Source organism: Castanea sativa, chromosome 6, assembly GCF_040712315.1.
Source record: "Castanea sativa cultivar Marrone di Chiusa Pesio chromosome 6, ASM4071231v1".
NCBI lineage: Eukaryota > Viridiplantae > Streptophyta > Magnoliopsida > Fagales > Fagaceae > Castanea > Castanea sativa.
The window spans coordinates 62,214,037-62,234,824 of NC_134018.1; the positions used below are offsets into that span (position 1 = coordinate 62,214,037).

The following is a 20,788-nucleotide window of genomic DNA, read 5'->3' on the forward strand; positions in this document are numbered from 1 at the left end:
AAAAATACTTGGAGTTACCTTCTTTGACAGGAAGAGGAAAAAAAGTAAGCTTCAATTATCTTAAAGAAATAGTGTGGAGGAAGTTGCAAGGGTGGGAAGGTAAACTCCTTTCCCTAGCTGGAAGAAAGGTACTCATTAAGGCAGTCATCTAAGCCATTCCAACGTATGCAATGGGATGCTTCAAATTACCATTGGGGTTGTGCAATGAAATTGAGGTGATGGTTAGGAAGTTTTGGTGGGGACAACGAGGGGAGAATCGAAAGATTCATTGGCTAAAATGGGGTGAGATGACAAAAGCCAAAAGTGAGGGTGGTATGGGCTTCCATGACTTAATCTTGCACAATGACTCCCTTTTGGCTAAACAAGCTTGGAGGTTGATGGAGGATAAAAATTCACTATCCTACAAAGTCTTCAAACCACGTGTCTTTCCAAATTGCATAATTATGGAGGCGGCAGAATCAAGTCAAGGTTCATATGCTTGGAAAAGCATACTCCAAGGTCGTGATGTCATCAAACGGGGAGCATGTTGGAGAATAGGTAATGGGCAGAAAGTGAAGGTGTGGCATCATGCATGGTTACCAACTAAGCCCCCTACCCGTGTATTATCACCCATTTTGGAGGGGTGCGAGGAAGCCATGGTTGACAAACTCATTAAAGAAGACATAAGGATTTGGAATGAAGATGTTATTGATGGTATATTTGTTCCTGAGGAAGCTACCCTCATAAAAAAAATTCTACTGTCAAGATTTCCAATCGAAGATAAACTGTATTGATCGTGAACACAAACTGGGAAATACAACTACAAATCCGGATACCGATTTTTGAAGTGCAAGGTTGAAGAAGCAGGGGCAGTGGAAACACAGGTGGAGGACAGGAAATTCTGGCATAGCATCTGGGATTTGAGAGTTCCAAACAAGATAAAAAAAATTTATGTGGCGAGCTTGTCGTGAATCTATCCCTACAAAAGCAAACCTGAGACGACGACACATTACAGACAATCCTCTGTGCAAACGGTGCTTGATGAATGAGGAAACCACTTTACACGCATTATGGTCATGCAGCAAGCTTAGTTTGGCATGGACATCTTTGGAGTGGAGTTCTTGCTAGAATATAAGCCCCACAAACTTCAAGGAGCTCTTATCTTGGATACTCAACAACCATGGCAATCCGGAGCTTTTTGTGATGATGATGTGGGGCATATGTTACTGGCGGAACTAGGTTCGACTTCACAAACCGTGCTGCCCATTGGACCTGATCACAGTCCAAGCGCAGGAGAGGCTAGATGAATACAATGCCACAATTCCACCTCAACCACCAACGATGCCACGAGCAAGAATAAAGTGGAAGCCACCTGATGCAAGTTGCTTCAAAATAAATTTTAACGAGGCAATCTTCAAGCAGGAAAACAGGAGCGGTATAGGAGTGGTAATCCGAGATCACACAGGCGTTGTTATAGCATCTTTAGCTCAACTCACTGCACCAGCACTTCAACCAATTGAGATAGAAGAAATAGCAGCAGCATGGGCTTTGGAGTTTGCACAGGAAATAGGCATCACAGAAGCAGTACTTGAAGGCGATTTTGAACTTATAATTAACTCACTCAAGGTAGGTGGTCAGTCAATAGCTTTAATGGAGCCACTACTTCAGGATGCCATTGTTTTTTCTAATTGTCATTCAAAATTGTTATACTCTCATTGCAGAAGAGAAGACAATAGATTAGCACACAGTCTAGCAAGATATTCTAATAACATCTCTAACTATGTAGTTTGGATGGAGAAAGTCCCCAATCCATTATTCACAGTTGTTCAATAAGATGTAGCCAATTTGGCAAACCAATTCCAATAAAGTATCAAGTGGTTTCTCCAAAAAAAAAAAAAAAAAGCCTAATTTTTAATTTGGGCCAATTCGGTTGGGCCCAAATCAAATTGAATGTGTCCACACTCCACTTTACGTCGCCACTTGCCAAGTGTCATCGCCAGACATTCCCGAAAATACCCCCGCCGCCCTTCCTAAAAGTTTTAAAATCCCAACTCAACTCAACTCATGTCTTTTTGTAATACTAGATTAGATAGAACAGTACATTTTATCCGTAAAGGCTTAAACCCTGCCTGGAAGTGGAGGTTTAGAGAGAGAGAGACTTAAAAAGAGTTTTGAATTTTGTGAGTGGAGAAGATGAAGATACAGATACAGTTGTAGACGACTAAATTTCTTAGTTCGAAATAAATCAAACAAGTAAAATAGTTTCACAAATATGAATTTGTATTGATAAATGTGTGGTACAATTCTCTGTAATTACAAAAGAGTGATCCTCTGATTCGATCTCCTTGAAAGATTTATTGATTGGAATTGTGGTAATGTGATTTTGATTTGAACATAAGATATTCTTCAATTTGGCTGAGGAATGGATCGAAGATCTTTGAAACGGAATTACAATGAATCTCTGGCTATGAGCTTGTTAGAAATTCTTTGTTCTTCGTGTTCTTCGTATTCTTCGTGTGTTCTTCGTGTTCTTCGTGTTTGAGGGTTTGTGGTGGAAGTTCTTCGGTGCTTTAGAGGCTTGATTCCGTAGAGCTTTGTTGATTTATGGTTTGTTGAGGTTTCTGGAGGCTTTTGAGCTTGATTCCAGTGAACTTTGAGATCTGGACGAGTAGTTTGGATGATTTTGCTTCGAATATTGTTTGTATTCGAGGTTGAAGTTCTTGAATTGCTTGGAGGCTTTGAGGTTTGATCCTGGCAGAGCTTCTGGGTTTCTGAACTCAAGATATCTTCTTCCTTCTCTCTGCTATCTTGTCCGTCTCATTTCTCTCTCTTCCTAAATGTCTTAGGAAAGGCTTCTATTTATAGGAGTTTAGGGGTAGGTGAGCGACACGTGGCGGAGTTTGATTGGTCCGCTTATGTCATCGCTTACACGTGCGAGTGCTTGTGTCACTTTGCTTACACGTGCGGCGCACTGTGTCATCGCTTACATGTGCGAGTGCTTGTGTCACTGCTTACACGTGCGAGGCTTTGTGTCATCGCTTACATGTCTTGAGTGCTTGTGTCACTGCTTACACGTGCGGAGGCTGCTTGTGTCATTGCTTACACTGTTGATGCGGTTTCATGCCTTTATTTCAATGACACTTGGCAAATTTCTATTGGTTTTACGAATAGCGATGGCAAAACCTAGCGGCAATACGTGGCGCTTTGTAATTGGTTGTATTTTGTGGACTTGGTAGTATGATGTGTCGGCTTGTGATAGGTCGGGAATTTTCCCTCTCTACAAATGCCCCTCGAGACTCGTTCATGCACACGAGTTTTAGAGTGTGGTGAATGAATGAGTCTTGAAAGAAAGTGGATTCCTTTTTATACTTGACTCTTCTAGTGAAATAGTGAAGGTGGTGGAGCTTTTAGCGGGATGAAGTAATTGCAGAAGAGTAGACCCACCCATATGAAAGGTTTTGATGAGGCTGAGAAGGGTGCCCGTATTTGAATGTACTCGTGTGACCGAGCTTTCGAGCAAAGGTTAAGTCAAAGTAATTTCAGAAGAGTATTCAATGGTACTTGGAGGGGGTTGGTGGGGCTGAAAGTTATTTGCAAGACGTTGGAGGTACTTGCAAGATTGAAACCTTTCGGTAGATGTTAAGGCTGAGGTAATTTCGGAAGAGTATTTTGGATCGTTGGTGGCGATCACGGGGTGTTGAAGATAGAGAAGAGGTGAGTATGTTGGCATACGGCATGCGAGCTCCGGAGCTAGCCTCTTATTTTTAAGGACTTCCTGGTGAAGTTATATGCGAAGGGTATACTTCGGATTACGAAAGAACAGGTGGGAGTGTGGTTGAATGTGCTTGCGTTATCGCATCACTCGGGTTAAGTTGGGGTAATTTCGGAAAAGTGTTTTGGGTTTGTTGATGTTGATGGTGAAGAAGATAGTGATGAAGCAAAGTGGATGGGTGAGACATACGACACCATGGCCCTACGACCACTGCATGTTGGGGACTCTCTGGTGTAGATGCCTCTGGGAAGTACACCTTCGGATGTGGGGCATTTGCATCTTGAATGATGTCCGTCGACAAGTCGTTGAATGCGCTGTGTGTGGACCATGCCGACGGACATTAAGTTGAAGTAATTTCGAAGTATATTTTCTGAAATTCTTCAAGCTGATCTTAAGTTGGAGTAATTCCGAGAAAGTGTGTTTTGTGGTACCGCAATGATGACCTTTGGACCCCGTGCTTTGGTGGAAACATGGAATGAGGCTTTGGGGACCCTTCTTAGACACCAAAGGCTAATTTCGATAATTTGGTACCTTGGAGGTCATCACAAGTGTTGGATGGGAGACAATTTGTAGGATACCCCAACACTTCTTACCATCTTCACTTGATGCAACTTTATTGGGAAAGCATAACAAATGAAAGATGGAGCTAACTTGTGATCCTGGTTTTAGAAACCAGCCAAGTTCTTGTTTGTTCCGAACCACCGCTTCTATTGGGAGACCAAACGGTTGAAGAGAGCTATGGAAGCTCTGGTCTCAAGAACGGGTGTCTCTGGCTTGGACTTGGATTTCCTAGTGAACCAAATCCAAGAAAGCATGGAACAACGATGCCGACCTTGTTATGAATAACTCTATGAACAAACGTGGTCATTATGTGAGGAAACAAAATTTGTTTGAATCCTAAAACGGTGATGATGTTGTGAGAAGGGTTACTGAACCATGAAGGGGTTGATTTCAAGCTGATCATGAAGTGATCTTGGTTGCTCGGTATTGAGAATGACGAGACCATAGTGAGAAGCCATTTGTGAGAAGGAGGATTTGAAAATTTGAAAGAAGCAAATCTTCATTTCATGACTCGGTGTATGTGTTTTTTTTTCTTGATGGATTTAACGAGATCCCGCCCTCACTATTTATAGTGAAGAGATGAAGAATGGTAGGGGTGGTTTAAGAATGGCGGATGAGACTTCTCGGTGGGAATGGTGGACGAGAATGGTAGGCGCTAGAATGGGAACGGCGGATGAGAATGGTAGGCGCGAATGGGAACGTTAGGTTGAAGAGGGTAGGCAGGGAACGAAAATAATAAAGTGAAGTAGTGACCCGAATGTAATTTCAATTTTGAGACATACTTGTGAGAGTTCGTCTGCTTTTGAAAGGGGAGCCTTGATCAAGTCTGGAGGATAATTTTGAGGGAATCCAGACCAAATGGATGGGTCTCAAATTATGATCTTGAGAGCTTAAATTTTGGACACCGCTAGTACTTTGGAGAAGCGGATGTAGTTTTTGAGTCCAAAACAAATACCTAGATTTCAAAATCAAAATCTTTGCGAAAACCTGATAGGACAAGTTTTGCTTGAACATCTTGATTTTTGGTCAAAGTTTACATCAAAGCCAATAGGCTTGTAGAATCACGGTATTTGAGCAATTTTGGATTCTCAAAATGAATAAATAGACCCAAAAATTGGAAAGTACATGAAAAATTGAACAAGACGGGTCAATCTTAAAAATTTTGACTTTTGGTCAAAATTTATGCAAAAGTCAAATTTTTAGAAACTGGGATATTTGTGCAATTTTCGTGTCTCGGTTGAATAAACGGCCCCCAAAATTGGAAAGTACGTTAAAAATTGTGTGGGACAGGTCCATTTTGAAAATTTTGACTTTTTTTTTTTTTTTTTGGTTAAAGTCTTAATTTGTCAAAGTTTTTTTTTTTTTTTTTTTTTTTTTTTTTTTTTTTTTTTAGGCGGTCGGTCCGGTCCGGTCCGGGTTTCTCGGGTTGAACCGGGTCGGTATGATGATGTCATCCATGACGTCGGCGACACAGGGCGCGTGTCACGCGTGGCGCGTGCGAAGCGCGTGAGAGCTGCGGCGCGTGGGATCGCGTGGGATCATGCAGCGGCGCGTGGGAGCGCGTGCAACTGAGCCCGGCCGGGCTTGCGGACCTTCGGCGGCGCGTGGCGGCGCGTGGCTCATCGTTTGGGCTTGAAATTTTCAAATGTTGTAGTTACAAGGCCGTAGAAGGCTGCTATATGGTCGGTTTTGTGAAATTGTGCATAGATTTGCTCGGTTTTGAATGAGAAACCCGCGGGTCAGCGAGAATTTGTGGCGGCGCGTGGTGGCGCGTGGCGGGTATTCGGCCTATAACTTTCGGGTTTGGCGGATCGAAGGTGTAGAAGACTCGTGGTGTCAGATTTGTGAAATAAGGTCCCTGGATTTTCACAAACTTGGACGAGAAAGTCGTGGGTCTTTGTTGGAACTTATGGCTTTCTTTTTCTGCGGTCTTATTTTGTGGTGGCCGCCACGGCAGGATGCGGGAATTCGGTGGCCTCACGACGGGATGAAGACATTATGGTGGGCTGCACGACAGGGATGAAGACATTAGGGTGGCTACGACAGGATGAAGACATTAGGGTGGCTGCTCTGACAGGATGAAGACATTATGGTGGCTGCTCTGACAGGAGATTTGAAAATTCTGGAAGGGAAGCTTTGATTTGTTGAACTTTGTTACTTCTCCTCCTTTTTCTTGTCTGTTTATCCTAGAAATTTTCTATATAAAGCCCTACGGGCATGCATACATTTATTCAAAGTGTAATCTTCTGAATAAAAGTGTAGATATTTCATTTTTTTTTTTTTTTTTTTTTTTTATTATTATTATTATTTTTTTTAAATTCATTATTTATTTGTTATTATTATTAAAATTTTCACTGATTTTTTTTTTTTTTTTTTTTTTTTTTTTTTTTTTTTTCAGGGAATCATGATGCTTTATTTCAAGGATTCGAAGATCGGGAAATAAACAGCCTTATTTATTTGTAAAGAGAATGACGACAAGGATGCAAAGGCTACAACTTTGATTGTTCGTCATCACATTATTGGAAGATTTTCAGAGAGATGGGGCCGTAACTCTTATCCTCTCAATTTGCCAAAATGGTCACAAATTATCCACTCTGATGGCGACTCTAATCCGGAGATAGTTACTCTTCTTGCTTCGCATCACAAAAATGTTGCCAAGTCAAAGTCGTACAACACTTTGGGACGAGAGATAATTGCAAAATGCGCCAATTGGGATTCTTCCTTTAGCATGAATGGAGGGTTTTCCTATTTTTTTCTTTATTGGGATTGGCTAGAAGATGTGCTTGGTCGGTGTAAGCACCTTCTTGATGCGGTCCACCTCTACCAAATCTTTGTCTTTGCCTCTCTATTCACATATGATCATGATGAGAATCTCATGAAGGCGTTGTGTGAATGTTGGAGTCCGTCTACCAATACCCTCCATACCTCAGTTGGGGAAATTTCTATCACACCATGGGATCTTTGCATTCTTGGCGGACTTCCTTGCACCGGTGCATTTTATGATGAAGTGGTACCCAATGCACAAGAGCTAAATGGCACAAATGACGAAGGACGACCCTATCTACCGCACAATGCTTGCCGCTACCTTTTCATGGCGTATCATCACCTTCAAAACCGGATGAAAAGGCAAGGGAAAGTGAGCGTTCGTACTGGATTACTTTTTGGTACGAGGAAACAGCAAGTACCCGGCTCCCGAAAACCGTGAGACGGGCAACCATTCCCGAGTGGAGTCGGAATCCCTTTGGCGAGATAAACGAGCACGGACCATGGTCGATAAAGAACACGGGGTCTTTGCGGATCTTCAAATTGAGGGTGACTCAAAGGAGGAGACTTACCTATCGGCACTCCTTTCTGTGTGTGCATATTTGTCTTTCCTAACAAGGATGCGAATAGCATCCGTCCCGGCACTTTCAAGATTGCTAGTTCTATGGCCAATGGTCGTTCATTTGGCCTTGCCCCCCAGATGCGGCTAGCATTTATCGTGGGCTTAACACCATTTCTTCCTCTTCTACTCGAGCAAGTACGGAGCTAGTTTTGCTATTCATTATGTTTATGCTTGGGTGGGTCATTTTTTCAAAAGCAACGCATCGTTCATGCCAAACTATCCCCTCCTTTGATGACTAAATACTCGGGTGTGGGTTCTGCACGTATACGTGAATTGTCCGCACGAAAGCGGCCGACCCCGACTTCTTTTGGCAAGGAATTGCTTTTAGTAGAAACTATGACCAGACATTTGTTGATAATGATCGTTTATCCATTCGGAGGTTCGGATACTTTATGAGCCTTCGGGGTATTTGACATTTCGATGTGAAGACCAACACATTGTAGAAGCATATAGCCCCCACCGATTCGGTCGGCGCTTTGGATTTCATCAAGACATTCCAAGTGACTTAAAGGAAGAAATTCATACGAGGTTCTTTAAAAGGATACGTACCAATTCTACCAATCTTTCACCTCCGCAACACGAGATTCTAAGGTACTCATTTTTGGCTTTTGCGTCGGACTTTGGAAGCCGAGTCAGACATAGCTACCAACAATGGTGGGAAGGAGTATGTAAAGCTGATTTTACCAACGGAACAAATTTACTAGTTGAAATTGCCTCCTCTGTTAAATTAGTGACGCCCGACAAGCCTCGAAGGGAAAGGGGGATCTTCAAGATTTAGACATCCCACAACCCTTGTCAAAGTTTGCACCAAGTCAAAGCATCAAAGGTTCGCTTGGCACATGCCGAGTTAGGGATGCCATTGAAATTTACGAAAAGGAGGTGTGTGACGACTTCAATCCTAGTTGGAAACATTCGAAGAATCCAATGAAAGGTGTTGATGCGGAGACTTCTCTTGATCATGCACATCTTTTTACACATAGTCGGTCTTCTACCTCAAAGCCATCTACGAAGAGTTCGGATCTGAGGCGTAAGTTTGCTTGATGCGGCACGTCATCCAAATTTTCAATTGAGACGAAATGACACCTCTTTCTCCCTTGCAACCAATCGACCTTCCCGGAAGCCTCATATTCCATGCCAAGGTGCATATTTCTTGTGCGTAGGACGGGGAGCTTATCTTGGGAGATGTTCTTTTAAACGAGGCTTTCGAATCTTTCTACCAGACAATATCCTCCCACGAAGCCGAAGCACATGAAATTTATAGTGAGATTGCCATTCTTGGAGTGGACCCTCAATACTTGCGCGAAAATGTTGACAAATATTGCAAGGGTGTTGCGGACTATTTGAAGATGAAAGAATCTGCGACTACACGACCAAGTTCGCTGTCTTAATTCAACGCGGGACTAAAGTTGAATTCCTCCTTATTTGAGGCATTACATAAGAAGGCATCTTTGAAGACCGAGCTTGATACTGTTACTTTGAGGATGGCTAATTTGCAAACCGAGCTTGGCCATTTAGAACAATCATTGTTTCAAATCGAATCTCATCAAGTTGAACAAGACGACGTTGTGCAAGCTTTGGAGGAACAACTTGAAGAAGTCAAATCCACTCCCGTTCTTGAAGACCAAGATATAGAGGCTTTAGAGAGGATACGAACCTTCTTTGGAAGATCGTCGTTCCAGTTTGAAAGACTTAAAATGGATGTCGTAATCTTTTGTATTTCAATTCCTTTCATACGTGTCATCATGCTTTCTCTGTACCATTTTCCTTTAATCAATAAAGAAGACTTATTCCTACTTCTTTTCTTTTCATGTTTTAACAATGAAACCATTTTTTTTTTTTTTTTTTTTTTTTAGTGACTGAACTTAGCAAAAAGGTACTAAGTTGCCTACGTACCCTCGAGAGGGATCAAGTCATTACGTAGTTCAATGATTTTTTTTTTTTTTTTTTAGTTTCACAAAAAGGGAGGGCTCACGTGTGTAATCCTTGCCCTACACCCCACGGCATTTCATGGGTACCAATTGTGCAATAGTGGGTATCATCTCTAATCGAACCCGAGACCTTGGCCTTAAGGGTGACATGGACATCCAACCACTACGCCACACTCACAAATGGTGACATAAAGTGGGATTAATTTCTCCTTATTGGTGCACTTTCAAAGGTAATGGAAAAAAACATCATGTACTCTTGTAGTGCTGCAGTGGGTAGTTTAAGCTCTTACCGAGGAGCAATTCTTGATTTTCAAGCATAGAAGCGTTTGAGGAACTTCCCATTGATGGGGCCGATCCTTACACCCTCTTGGTCAATCAACTTGTAAGCTCCATTAGTGTAGACTTCTTGTACAACATAAGGTCCATCCCATTTCGAGGTGAACTTACCGCCTGTACGATGAGTCATGATGATAGGTCTTCGAACAGCGAGGACTAAGTCACCAACTTGGAATGATCGTGGTTTAACTTTTTTATTGAATGCGCTTGACAAACGAGCTTGATAGCACTCAAGGCGTTGTTGGGCCTCGAGCCTTTTCTCATCCAGTGCCTCCAACTCTTGCAACCTAAGCTTGGCTTTTTCCTCTTGATTAATCCTTCTTGAATGGCGTCCGTAGTGATGGGATGCGGCGTTCTAAGGGAAGGATAGCTTCTACTCCATAAACGAGAGAATACGGGGTTGCTTGAGTAGGCGTTCGAAATGTTGTTCGATATGCCCGTAATGCTTCTCCAATTCTTTCATGCCGGTCTCGCTTAGTTTTGGATACCACTTTCTTTAACAAGCGCCAAGAGTTTTGTTAAAGGCATCGGCTAATCCATTTCTTTGGGGCATTGTACATAGAAGAATTGTCCTGTTTGAATGCAAATTTCTCGCACAACTCTGTCATCAACCTATTACTGAAACGGTTTGCCATTATCGGTTATGATATATCGAGGGACACCATACCGATAGATCAAGTGAGTTCGGATAAAATTGACCACCGTCTCTTTCTTTACTTCCCTAAGAGGCACGGCTTCTGCCATTTCGAGAAGTAATCGGTCCAAGCCAAGATGTACAAATGGCCGCCGAGATGATTTTGGTAATGGTCCTATTGCGTCAAGTCCCCATGCATCAAAAGGCCAAGAAGCTACGGTTGGGTGTAGAGGTTACAGTGGTTGATGGATGAAGTTTGCATGATATTGACAAGCTTCGCACTTCTTAGCATACTCCATGGAATCTTGCACCATCGTAGGCCAATAGTAACCCATTCGCTTGATCTGTGGTGTAACTTAGGACCTCGATTGGTGTGCACCACATATTCAGAATGAGCTTCTTCTAAGGTTTGTTTAGCCTCTTCCTCTCCTAAGCAACGGAGAAACAAACCATCGAATGAACGGCGGAAGAGAGTTTCTTTATAGTAAATAAATCGAGCAGCACCTTGTCGAACTTCGGTCTTGTGGCGTACATCATGCGGGAGTCTTCCATGTTGAAGGTACTCAATGATTGTTTGTCGCCAATCTTCATTTTCGACGAGGCATACGAGATGACGTTGGCTTGCTTTTCTTCTTTTTCTTCTTCAATCACGGAAGGCACCACCCACCTTTGGGAAACGACGAACTTTGGTGTCTCTTCTTGAGATAATGCTAAGGTGGTAGCCAAATTGGCTAAAGCATCGGCTGTCTATTCTCCTTCCACTCGGTATATGCTCCAATGTAATTGCCTCAAAATTTGCGAGCAACTTCTTCGCATATTTGCAATAAGGGACAAGGTTCTCTTTCTTGACATCATCTTGCTTCCAAGGTTTGGTTGATAATTAATTTGGAATCCCCAAAAGACTTCGAGATGCGATATGCCAATTTCAATGGCCATTTGTAGACCAATGATCAATGCTTGATATTCGGCTACATTGTTGGAGCAAAGTTCACTTAATGAGAACGAATATAGAAGTATTTGTCGTTGTGGAGAAACAAACACTACACCTGCCCCCGCTCCTTCTTGACGTGCGGCCCATCGAAAAACATCATCCATGGTGGCATTACTTCAATGTAAAACACATCCTCGTCCTGGAAAATCATCGAGAACTCCAATCGGATGGAACTGGGTGAATCAGCTAAGAAAGTACGCCAATACTTGTCCTTTGATGGCTTTTTGCGGAACATATGTAAGGTCGTATTGTTGCAGCGGACCCGCCCATCGTGAGCTATGCGACCCGAAACCACGCGGCCTGGAGAGGACATATTTAACCGGATCCACTTTTGCTATCAAACGGACCGTATGTGCTTGCATGTAATGTTCCAAGTTGTCTACGGCAAAGAAAAGAGCGAGGCACGTCTTTTCAATAGGAGAATAATTTAATTCGGCTCCATTGAGAGTCCGACTCAAATAATAAAGGGCTCTTTCTTTCCCTTCTTTATTTTCTTGTGCCATAAGAGCACCTAGAGACCTTTCTTGTGCCGCGATGTACAACACCAAAGGCTTTCGGGGATAGGAGCACCTAAAGCTGGAGGATTAAGCAAGTATCTTTTGATGCGCGCAAAAGCATTCTTTGCAAGCCTCATCCCATTGAAAGTGTGCATCCTTTTTCATTAATCTATTGAAAGGTTGACATCGACACTGCCAAGTTTGAAATGAATCGTCGTATGTAAGCTAGTTTTCCTTGCAAGCCTCTAAGTTCTCGCAGGTTCTTAGGCTGCGGCATTTTCGGATGGCTTCAATTTTGGGACTGGTCAATTTCAATACCGCGGTGCCTAACAACGAAACCAAGAAATTTCCCGGATGATAAACAAAAAGCACATTAGCGAGGGTTCATTTTAAGCTGATACTTTCTTAAGCGGTTGAACACGGATCGCAAATCTACCGGATGGTCTTCCTCCTTTTTGATTTAACCACCGGATCATCGACATAACACTCCACGTACTTATGAAGTACATTATCAAAGATCTTTTGCATGGCTCGTTGATAAGTAGCACCAGCGTTCTTTAATCCAAAAGGCATCACTTTGTAACAGTAAATACCTTTAGGGGTACGAAAAGCTGTGAACTCTTCATCCTTAGGATTCATTCGAATTTGGTTGTAACCAGAAGAGCCATCCATGAAAGATAAGGCTTCATGACCAGTAGTGGCGTCAACCATGATCTCAGTGATAGGCAACGGAAAATCATCCTTGGGACATGCATTGTTCAGATCACGGAAGTCAACGCACACCCGGATTTGTCCATTCTTCTTTTTGACAGGGACGATATTAGCGATCCACTCCGGATACTGTACTTCACGGATGAAGCCTGCCTCAATTAGCTTATTGACCTCAGTTTCTTTGCGGCTTCATCATCTGACAGTATATCTTCTTCTACTGTAATGTGAAACGAGGATGATACTTCTTCATTTTGCTCATTGTGGACGAATGACTGACTTGTGTGTACAATCGTTCGCCTTTTGATTTTGAGAGCTCCTTCAGTGCTGATATCCAAGATAAAGTTACGCTTCATGCGTGAAGGAATACTACTACGTATCTCATCATTAGTTTTCTCCTCCTTTTGGTCCTCAAAGTTTATTAAACTTTCAGAGCAAGTATCAATGGGCCTTTTTGTTGCCCCCAATCGATTAAAGACTGATCCACACGCAAAAGTGTCCCGACTTTGCGTTAAACAAGCCGTATTCAACCTGTCGAACACTGTAACTCGTGACGATGAAGCCTTAATGCGATCGAATGCGAGATGCGTGATGAAGAGTGATCTTTTCTCGATTCGGACTTTCATCAACCTCTCTGTTATGTATTGGGAACTTGAAGCATTGTTTCTTTTATTGATCCATATTTAAGCTGGTGGTTACGGAGTATAACCTATTCCGGTCTTTGGGATAGGAATTTCATGCCCTTCAAGTCGCATTTTTCCTTGCGTTTTACTAAGGCCGTGCATCTTTTCTCCAGGTGGCTTTGGAAGATTAGTTTCCCTAGGCCGCTTTGTTTTGAGAAATCATAGCTGCTTTGGCTAATAGCCTATATGCCTTTGGGTCGAAACCATTCTTTCGTACGCTCACTTGGTAGAATACCATGCTCTGTCGGACTTTGTGAAGACTTCACGAATCCATTTAGTGGCCTTGAGGGCAAAGGATTTGTGGATGAGGTTAAAGGCATTACATGATTTTCTTTCAACATGGCTACATCCTTCATCGTGAGCTTTGTAGGAGGTCTTCGCATATCTATTGTAGATTGAAGGCATTCCGTGAATGGTGATTGTCCGTTTTGCGGCGTGACGGTGGTACATAACGGAGGAATGGAGGGTTATTGGAAGGCGTAGAGCTTTCATACGCTTTCTGAATTGCTTGGTAGACTCGCTAGGACTTGGTTATTCCCATGTCGTGGATCTTCCTTTGAGGAAGGAACATCCTTTCTAGTGATGAATTTAACATGCTTCTTTTCACCACCTTGCTTTTCATGGACGGGACTTCATTTGGGAGAACTTCTTTAGGGATATCATCTTCTACATAAAACTTCGCGTCAGCAAAGTGAGCTTCAGTTTCAGAAAAAGGCTTCAAGTCGGCATCTACTTTCTTTATTCCACCTTGAAGATACTTGAAACATTGATGCAAAGTTGACGGCACTATTCCGTTCCCATGAATCCACGGACGTCCTAACAACATGTTGTAGGTTGTCTTGGCATCAATGACATGGAACAAAATATTACTTGTCAATTCTCCAATGATTAACTCCAAGTGTATCATGCCGATGGCGCGTTGTCCTCCTTGGTTAAAACCTTGTATGACCAAGCGACTGTGTGATAATTCCTCCATAGCAAGACCAAGTCGTCTCATTGTCATTTTCGGCAGTATATTAATAGCGAGCCTCCATCGATGAGAATGCGATCAATTTTTTGTTCACGAACATAACCAGAGACATAAAGTGGACGATTGTGAGGCTTAGGGCCTAACAATAGATCTTCGTCAGTGAAAGTCAAGTCTGGGGAGCACGCGAAACATTCCTGTGTTTGTTGAAGTGTATTGGCACAAGGAGTGTAAATCTTTGGCTTTTCAAGAGCTTGGGTGATCCCTTCTTTCGGTGAGGTGGAGGATTGTGAGGGTTCCACTTTATCAACCTGAGTTTTGAGTTGTTCTAAAGGCGACAAAGTCTCATTTGAACTACCATGGTCAACACCTTCCTGTTTTTCATCAATCTCACAACGAGAGCCGTGTGAACGGCCTCGTGACTTGTTTTGAAAGAATTTTATGGGGAAAAATTCTTCCAATGTGACAAGACTTCGAAATTTTTGGGTTTGGGCCGAATCATCGCACATTTCCGTTCTTAGTCTTTCTTTCCTTTTATCATTCTTTCTTCTTCGATTTGCGGCTGAATTTGGTTTTGTGTTTTTCTGGACTCTTGGGTGATCAAATGAAGAGGGAATACTCGTCTCTTCTTCCATCTCTTACGAGTAACCAACGTCCAACCCTCTTCCTCATCCATTGTTGACTTTTTGTCATCATTTGAATTATAATCGGATGCTTTTTGTGAGAGTTGAACTTGAACGGGTTCCAAAGAACCAAATCGGATGAACGTGGTATTCACCCTCTGCTTAGTAGTTAGAGACATGCAACTAGGCGACTCGCAAGCAAATGTTACAAGGTTTGACTGAGCAACATCACCAACATCTAAGTCGATTTTCCTTTCCTTGGCTAGCTTCATGATGAGTTCTTTAAGAACAAAGCATTTTTGGATCGGATGACTTATGATGCGATGATACTTACAATAGTTCGGGTCATCAACCTTTCCTGCTTCTTCCGGTCGTTTGCATTATGGCAATTCAATTAATTTCAAGTTGAGCAGTTGTTCTAGCATTTCGGGTATATCAGCGTCAAGGAAAGGATACACCTTTTGTTCCCATTCCTTGAGTGATGAGCGACGCGTCTCACGCCGTTGACCCCCCTCGGGTCTCTTCTCGTTAGCCTTTTCATTTCCTGTCGAAATTTTGGGGGGGCGGGGGTTAACATTCATAGAGTGTTTGACATTACTTTTTGTATTCTGTCATTCCTCCTTATTTCTCGCCTTTCTTTCTTTTCTTCGGGTACGGGAGGTTTCACATTTTCATGGCAAGAGATACTCGATTCCATGTCGTGCGCACGAGTTGCCAATTCTTCGAATGTTCGGGGTTTTACCCCTTGTAGGATGTACGAAGTCCCCAATGCATGCCTTGGATGCACATTTCTACGAGCGGATATTTCGGACGGTCTATCCTTACAATCTAAACTCAAAGAACGCCACTTAGGCGATGTAGTCAACAACGGGTTCGTCTTTCCACTCGCTTAGTATTGGTAAGCTCCATCATGTGCTTACCGTGCGGCGCGTCTTGTAAAACCGGTTAAGGAACTCCCTTTCCAACTGATCCCAACTATCAATTGACTCGGGTTCCAAGTCGTATACCAATCAAAGGCATTCCCTTTCGGTGAACGAACAAGCACTTTACAAAGAGGCCTCGCGAGTTCCCTGCGTTCTCACATGTTTCTACAAAGTGAGCAATGTGTTGCTTAGGGTTTCCCTTGCCATCGAATTGCAAGAACTTGGGGGGTTGATACCCATTTGGCATTCTCATATTGTCAATGCGCTTCGTATATGGTTTTGAATACATGAGAGAATGTGTGGAAGAACCTCCATATTGTGCTCGTATGGTGTTTGTTATCATGTCCTGCAGTTGTTGGACAGATATCGAGGCCATTGAGGTGGAATGTCCTTGTTGAGAAGTGCCTTCACCTCCTTTTCCCTTATCACCCTTAGCGTTTTCTCCCTTCAAGGTAAAGCCAGGAGGGTGCTCAAGGTCTGGATTTGATTCACCCGAATTTTGGACTTCTAGTTTGTTCATCAGAGTTGCAATTTGGACGTCCTTATCTTCAAGTGCTTTTGTGAGAAGGGTGACCCTTTGTTCCATTTCAGCCATCTTTTCTTCCACAGTAGAGGTGTTGGTCATCATTACTGGCATGACCTCTAGATATGATGGAGAAAACGATGAGACAGGATGAGTCAAAGGCATTTTGTTCCTTAGGCTTCTCATCACAGTTGAAGAGTTGATAGAAAAGGTCTACGTCGAGGATGATTCATCATTGATCTCAAGATCCTTCGAGCGAGATGAATCCTTAGCAGTGGCTTTCCTTTTTGCAAGAAAGTCCAGAGAGATGATGTTATGAAGCTTGCTTTCTTTGGTTGATTGGGGTTGCGGTTGATCAAGAGCTTTGGATCGACTACGAGTGATTGGGCCGATATAATCATCCGCAATGGAAGCATCCATCACCGATTTTTGAGCATTCTTGTTAGAAGCCATCGAAGCTAGTAGCAGATCGAATTTCTTTTCTTTTGAAGGAGAAAGAGATGAGAGCGAGAGAGGTCCCACGGGGCGTGCCGAAATTTGTAGACGACTAAATTTCTTAGTTCGAAATAAATCAAACAAGTAAAATAGTTTCACAAATATGAATTTGTATTGATAAATGTGTGGTACAATTCTCTGTAATTACAAAAGAGTGATCCTCTGATTCGATCTCCTTGAAAGATTTATTGATTGGAATTGTGGTAATGTGATTTTGATTTGAACATAAGATATTCTTCAATTTGGTAGAATGGATCGAAGATCTTTGAAACGGAATTACAATGAATCTGCGGCTATGAGCTTGTTAGAAATTCTTTGTTCTTCGTGTTCTTCGTATTCTTCGTGTGTTCTTCGTGTTCTTCGTGTTCTTCGTGTTTGAGGGTTTGTGGTGGAAGTTCTTCGGTGCTTTAGAGGCTTGATTCCGTAGAGCTTTGTTGATTTATGGTTTGTTGAGGTTTACGGAGGCTTTTGAGCTTGATTCCGGTGAACTTTGAGATGCTGGACGAGTAGTTTGGATGATTTTGCTTCGAATATTGTTTGTATTCGAGGTTGAAGTTCTTGAATTGCTTGGAGGCTTTGAGGTTTGATCCTGGCAGAGCTTCTGGGTTTCTGAACTCAAGATATCTTCTTCCTTCTCTCTGTTCTGTGTCTGTCCTCTGTTCTCTCTCTTCCTAAATGTCTTAGGAAGGCTTCTATTTATAGGAGTTTAGGGGTAGGTGAGCGACACGTGGCGGAGTTTGATTGGTCCGCTTATGTCATCGCTTACACGTCTTGAGTGCTTGTGTCATTCTTACACGTGCGAGGCTGCTGTGTCATCGCTTACATGTGAGTGCTTGTGTCACTTTGCTTACACGTGCGAGGCCGCACTGTGTCATCGCTTACATGTCTTGAGTGCTTGTGTCACTGCTTACACGCAGTGCGGAGCTATCGTCATTGCTTACACTGTGATAGCTGATGCAGTTTCATGCCTTTATTTCAATGACACTTGGCAAATTTCTATTGGTTTCTGAATAGCGATGGCAAAACCTAGCAGCAATACGTGGCGCTTTGTAATTGGTTGTATTTTGTGGACTTGGTAGTATGATGTGTCAGCTTGTGATAGGTCGGGAATTTTCCCTCTCTACAACAGTGCAACGCTTGCGAGACAGCGGAAGCCACCGTGGTCTGCTGCGCCGACGAGGCAGTGCTCTGCTGCTCGTGCGACCACAAGATTCACACCGCCAACAAACTGGCCAGCAAGCACCAGCGTATCCCTCTCTCCTCCTCCTCCTCCTCCTCTTCCTCCTCCACCACGCCCAACTGCGATATCTGCCAGGTAATTTCCCAGCTCTCTTTCATATATAACTTCAGTTTCTCGTTTTCATTTCCAAAACGCCAGAAAGTGAAAGTTGAACTACAGTACAAGGCTCGCTCTGTAATTAATTTTAATTAAGTTTCATGCTGTGAAGGCATGGTCGATGAATCTAAGAAAGTTGTAGTAATTTTAAATTCATTGACATGGTTTCCTGCATTTGATATCTAATTAATTGATTTGAGTTATGAAACAAAAAAAATCTAAAAATGCAAGTGTTCAAAGTCATTGAAAAAGTAAAAAGTAGCTAATGATTAATGCTGTAAGTTTTCGGATCTGATATATTCTTATCAGTAAAATTAATGTTGCTGTGCTTTAAAAGTTCAATTATTCGTTATGGTGTCGCTCTAAGCAGTTCAAACATAAGATTTTCCTGAATTAGCTTATGTTTTTAAATGCTTACTTAGCGTGCGTTTGCTTAGAAATTAATATGCGTTTTGGAGCTGGGTCTCACGGCATTGTTCATAGGCCAGCCCAGGAAAAAACGCAGCAATAAGTGTTATACAGTGTTTTCAATTTTAAAAATTATTTTGCTATAGTATTTTTAATGATAAATTTTCAATTTTCAACAAAATAAACAATATTTAAACTGACTATCTACTGTGTAGGAAACTGTTGGCTATTTCTTCTGTCTAGAAGATCGAGCTTTACTCTGTAGGAAATGTGATGTTGCAATACACACAGCAAACTCCTACGTGTCTAGTCACCAAAGGTTTCTGTTAACTGGGGTGAAAGTGGGGCTTGAAGCAACAGAACCATGCGCGTCTTCTACCAAGGAGAAGTTGAGTTCTGTAGAAAAAGTTTCTGAAGCAATGCTATCCCAGCCAATGTCCAAAAGGGGTGGAATGGTTTCATTCACCGTTGAAAGTGAAGAACTTATGCCCAGACAATTAAGTGGAAATGGGACTCTTCCAACAAACGAGGCACCATTAGCTGGAGGAGGTACCATTCCTGGGGGTGTCCCAGAGTGGTGCTTAGATGAACATCTTGGATTGACAGGTTTTAGTCAGAATTATGGGGTTATGGACTGCGTGTCATCTATGGTATGTTTCCTTCTTCTACTGCAATTTTATCATGCTCCAACCTTGAAGTGCTTTAGCCCTTGTTTGGCAACCAAAACAGTTATTTACTTCTTTTATGGGCTAGTGTGAACCAAAGACTGAAATATGAGATTTTTTTAACCATGGCCCAATAGAGAGCTCTCACAATATATTTATTGATTATGATATAGCAATGGATCTGCACTGTATGCATGGGGCTTACCTTCTGAAAGATCACATCGCCCACAATCCCCTGAAGCAATAAAATAATGATAAATTCATTATGTATGGAATTTGTCCTTGAAAGAAAAAAAATTTGTTATAATTTTTTGCAAGATTAGAAGAGGAGTTTTCTTTCTTTTTTCTTTTGATGAAGAAGAGAAGTTTTCTTAGTTTTCTTTAAGTGCACTAGTAGATTATATCTTCCGAATTGTCAACTATTTGATATCTTTGTTCAATTTGTAGATTTGGAAGGACCTAAAACAATGTTAGCTTCTTACAGGTTTATGGCAGATACTGTGCGTAATTATGTCTCACCCTTAGCAGGAGCAATGGAATTTCAACTGCTCTGAAATTCTACTAAACAATAGAAAAAGAGTTCTATGAAAGAGTGCTTGGACTACGTACCGATGTCTCATGGGCAGTGCCATGGCCCCTTCTTCACCCGCAGCCTAGAGTATACACTGGTCAAGAAACACGGGAAAGACTTTATTGGCACCATTTGAATGCCATCTACTTATCACAGGGAAGGCATTAGAAATCCAAAAGCTGCTTATGGGGAAAAGATAGAGGGGAAAGTGTTGTAATTTCATATAGTTTGCTTTGGCTTTTGAGTTCACCTAGTTATACATGTTGGTTTTGGGTTCTTTTCTTAATGTAGATTTGGTTTATCTCTATTGATGACAAATTATGAATTTCAATAGCTGATTTATTCTTGGATTTCTTTATATGTGTGATTTTCTTCATGAAAGGCAACCATATTATCTACTTGCTAAAGTCTGAAAAGCAACAAATAAATTCATAAAATAAAATTTGTAACCCAACTTTGTTAGCTTAGAACTTGTATCAAAGTCTAGAAATCCAAGAATAAATCAGCTATTGAAATTTCCTTCTACAAGTAGTCAAATAGTGAAGAGTTTTTAAAAAGATAAAGCCCTACTCAGATCCACTCTTATAATATGACTTGATTGAGTGGAAATTCGTGATCTCTTGTTTGCTTGCTATTGGAGCCCCCAAGGTTTGTGCATTGCTATTGGGCTACTTTAGGGGTGGCAGTAAAGGTTTCAGGCAAGGGGTTCTATTATCCTCTTACCTCTTTGTTCTAGCAAAGGAGGATTTTTCGAAGTCTCTAAAAAAAAGGAGTTAAAACAGTTTGGAAACTTTTAATTACCT

General features: G+C 42.0%; 1 protein-coding gene across 1 annotated transcript; it reads left to right on the forward strand.

Annotated features, from left to right (window-relative positions):
* Positions 1-2,112: 2,112 nt before the first annotated feature.
* On the forward strand, positions 2,113-20,415 carry LOC142641064 (B-box zinc finger protein 22-like). The gene is made up of 4 exons (XM_075815435.1): positions 2,113-2,186; positions 18,131-18,320; positions 18,965-19,399; positions 19,899-20,415. Exons 1-4 carry the CDS (start codon positions 2,173-2,175, stop codon positions 19,920-19,922), a joined length of 663 nt encoding a protein of 220 aa, XP_075671550.1. The 5' UTR covers positions 2,113-2,172; the 3' UTR covers positions 19,923-20,415.
* The last annotated feature ends 373 nt before the right edge of the window (positions 20,416-20,788 follow it).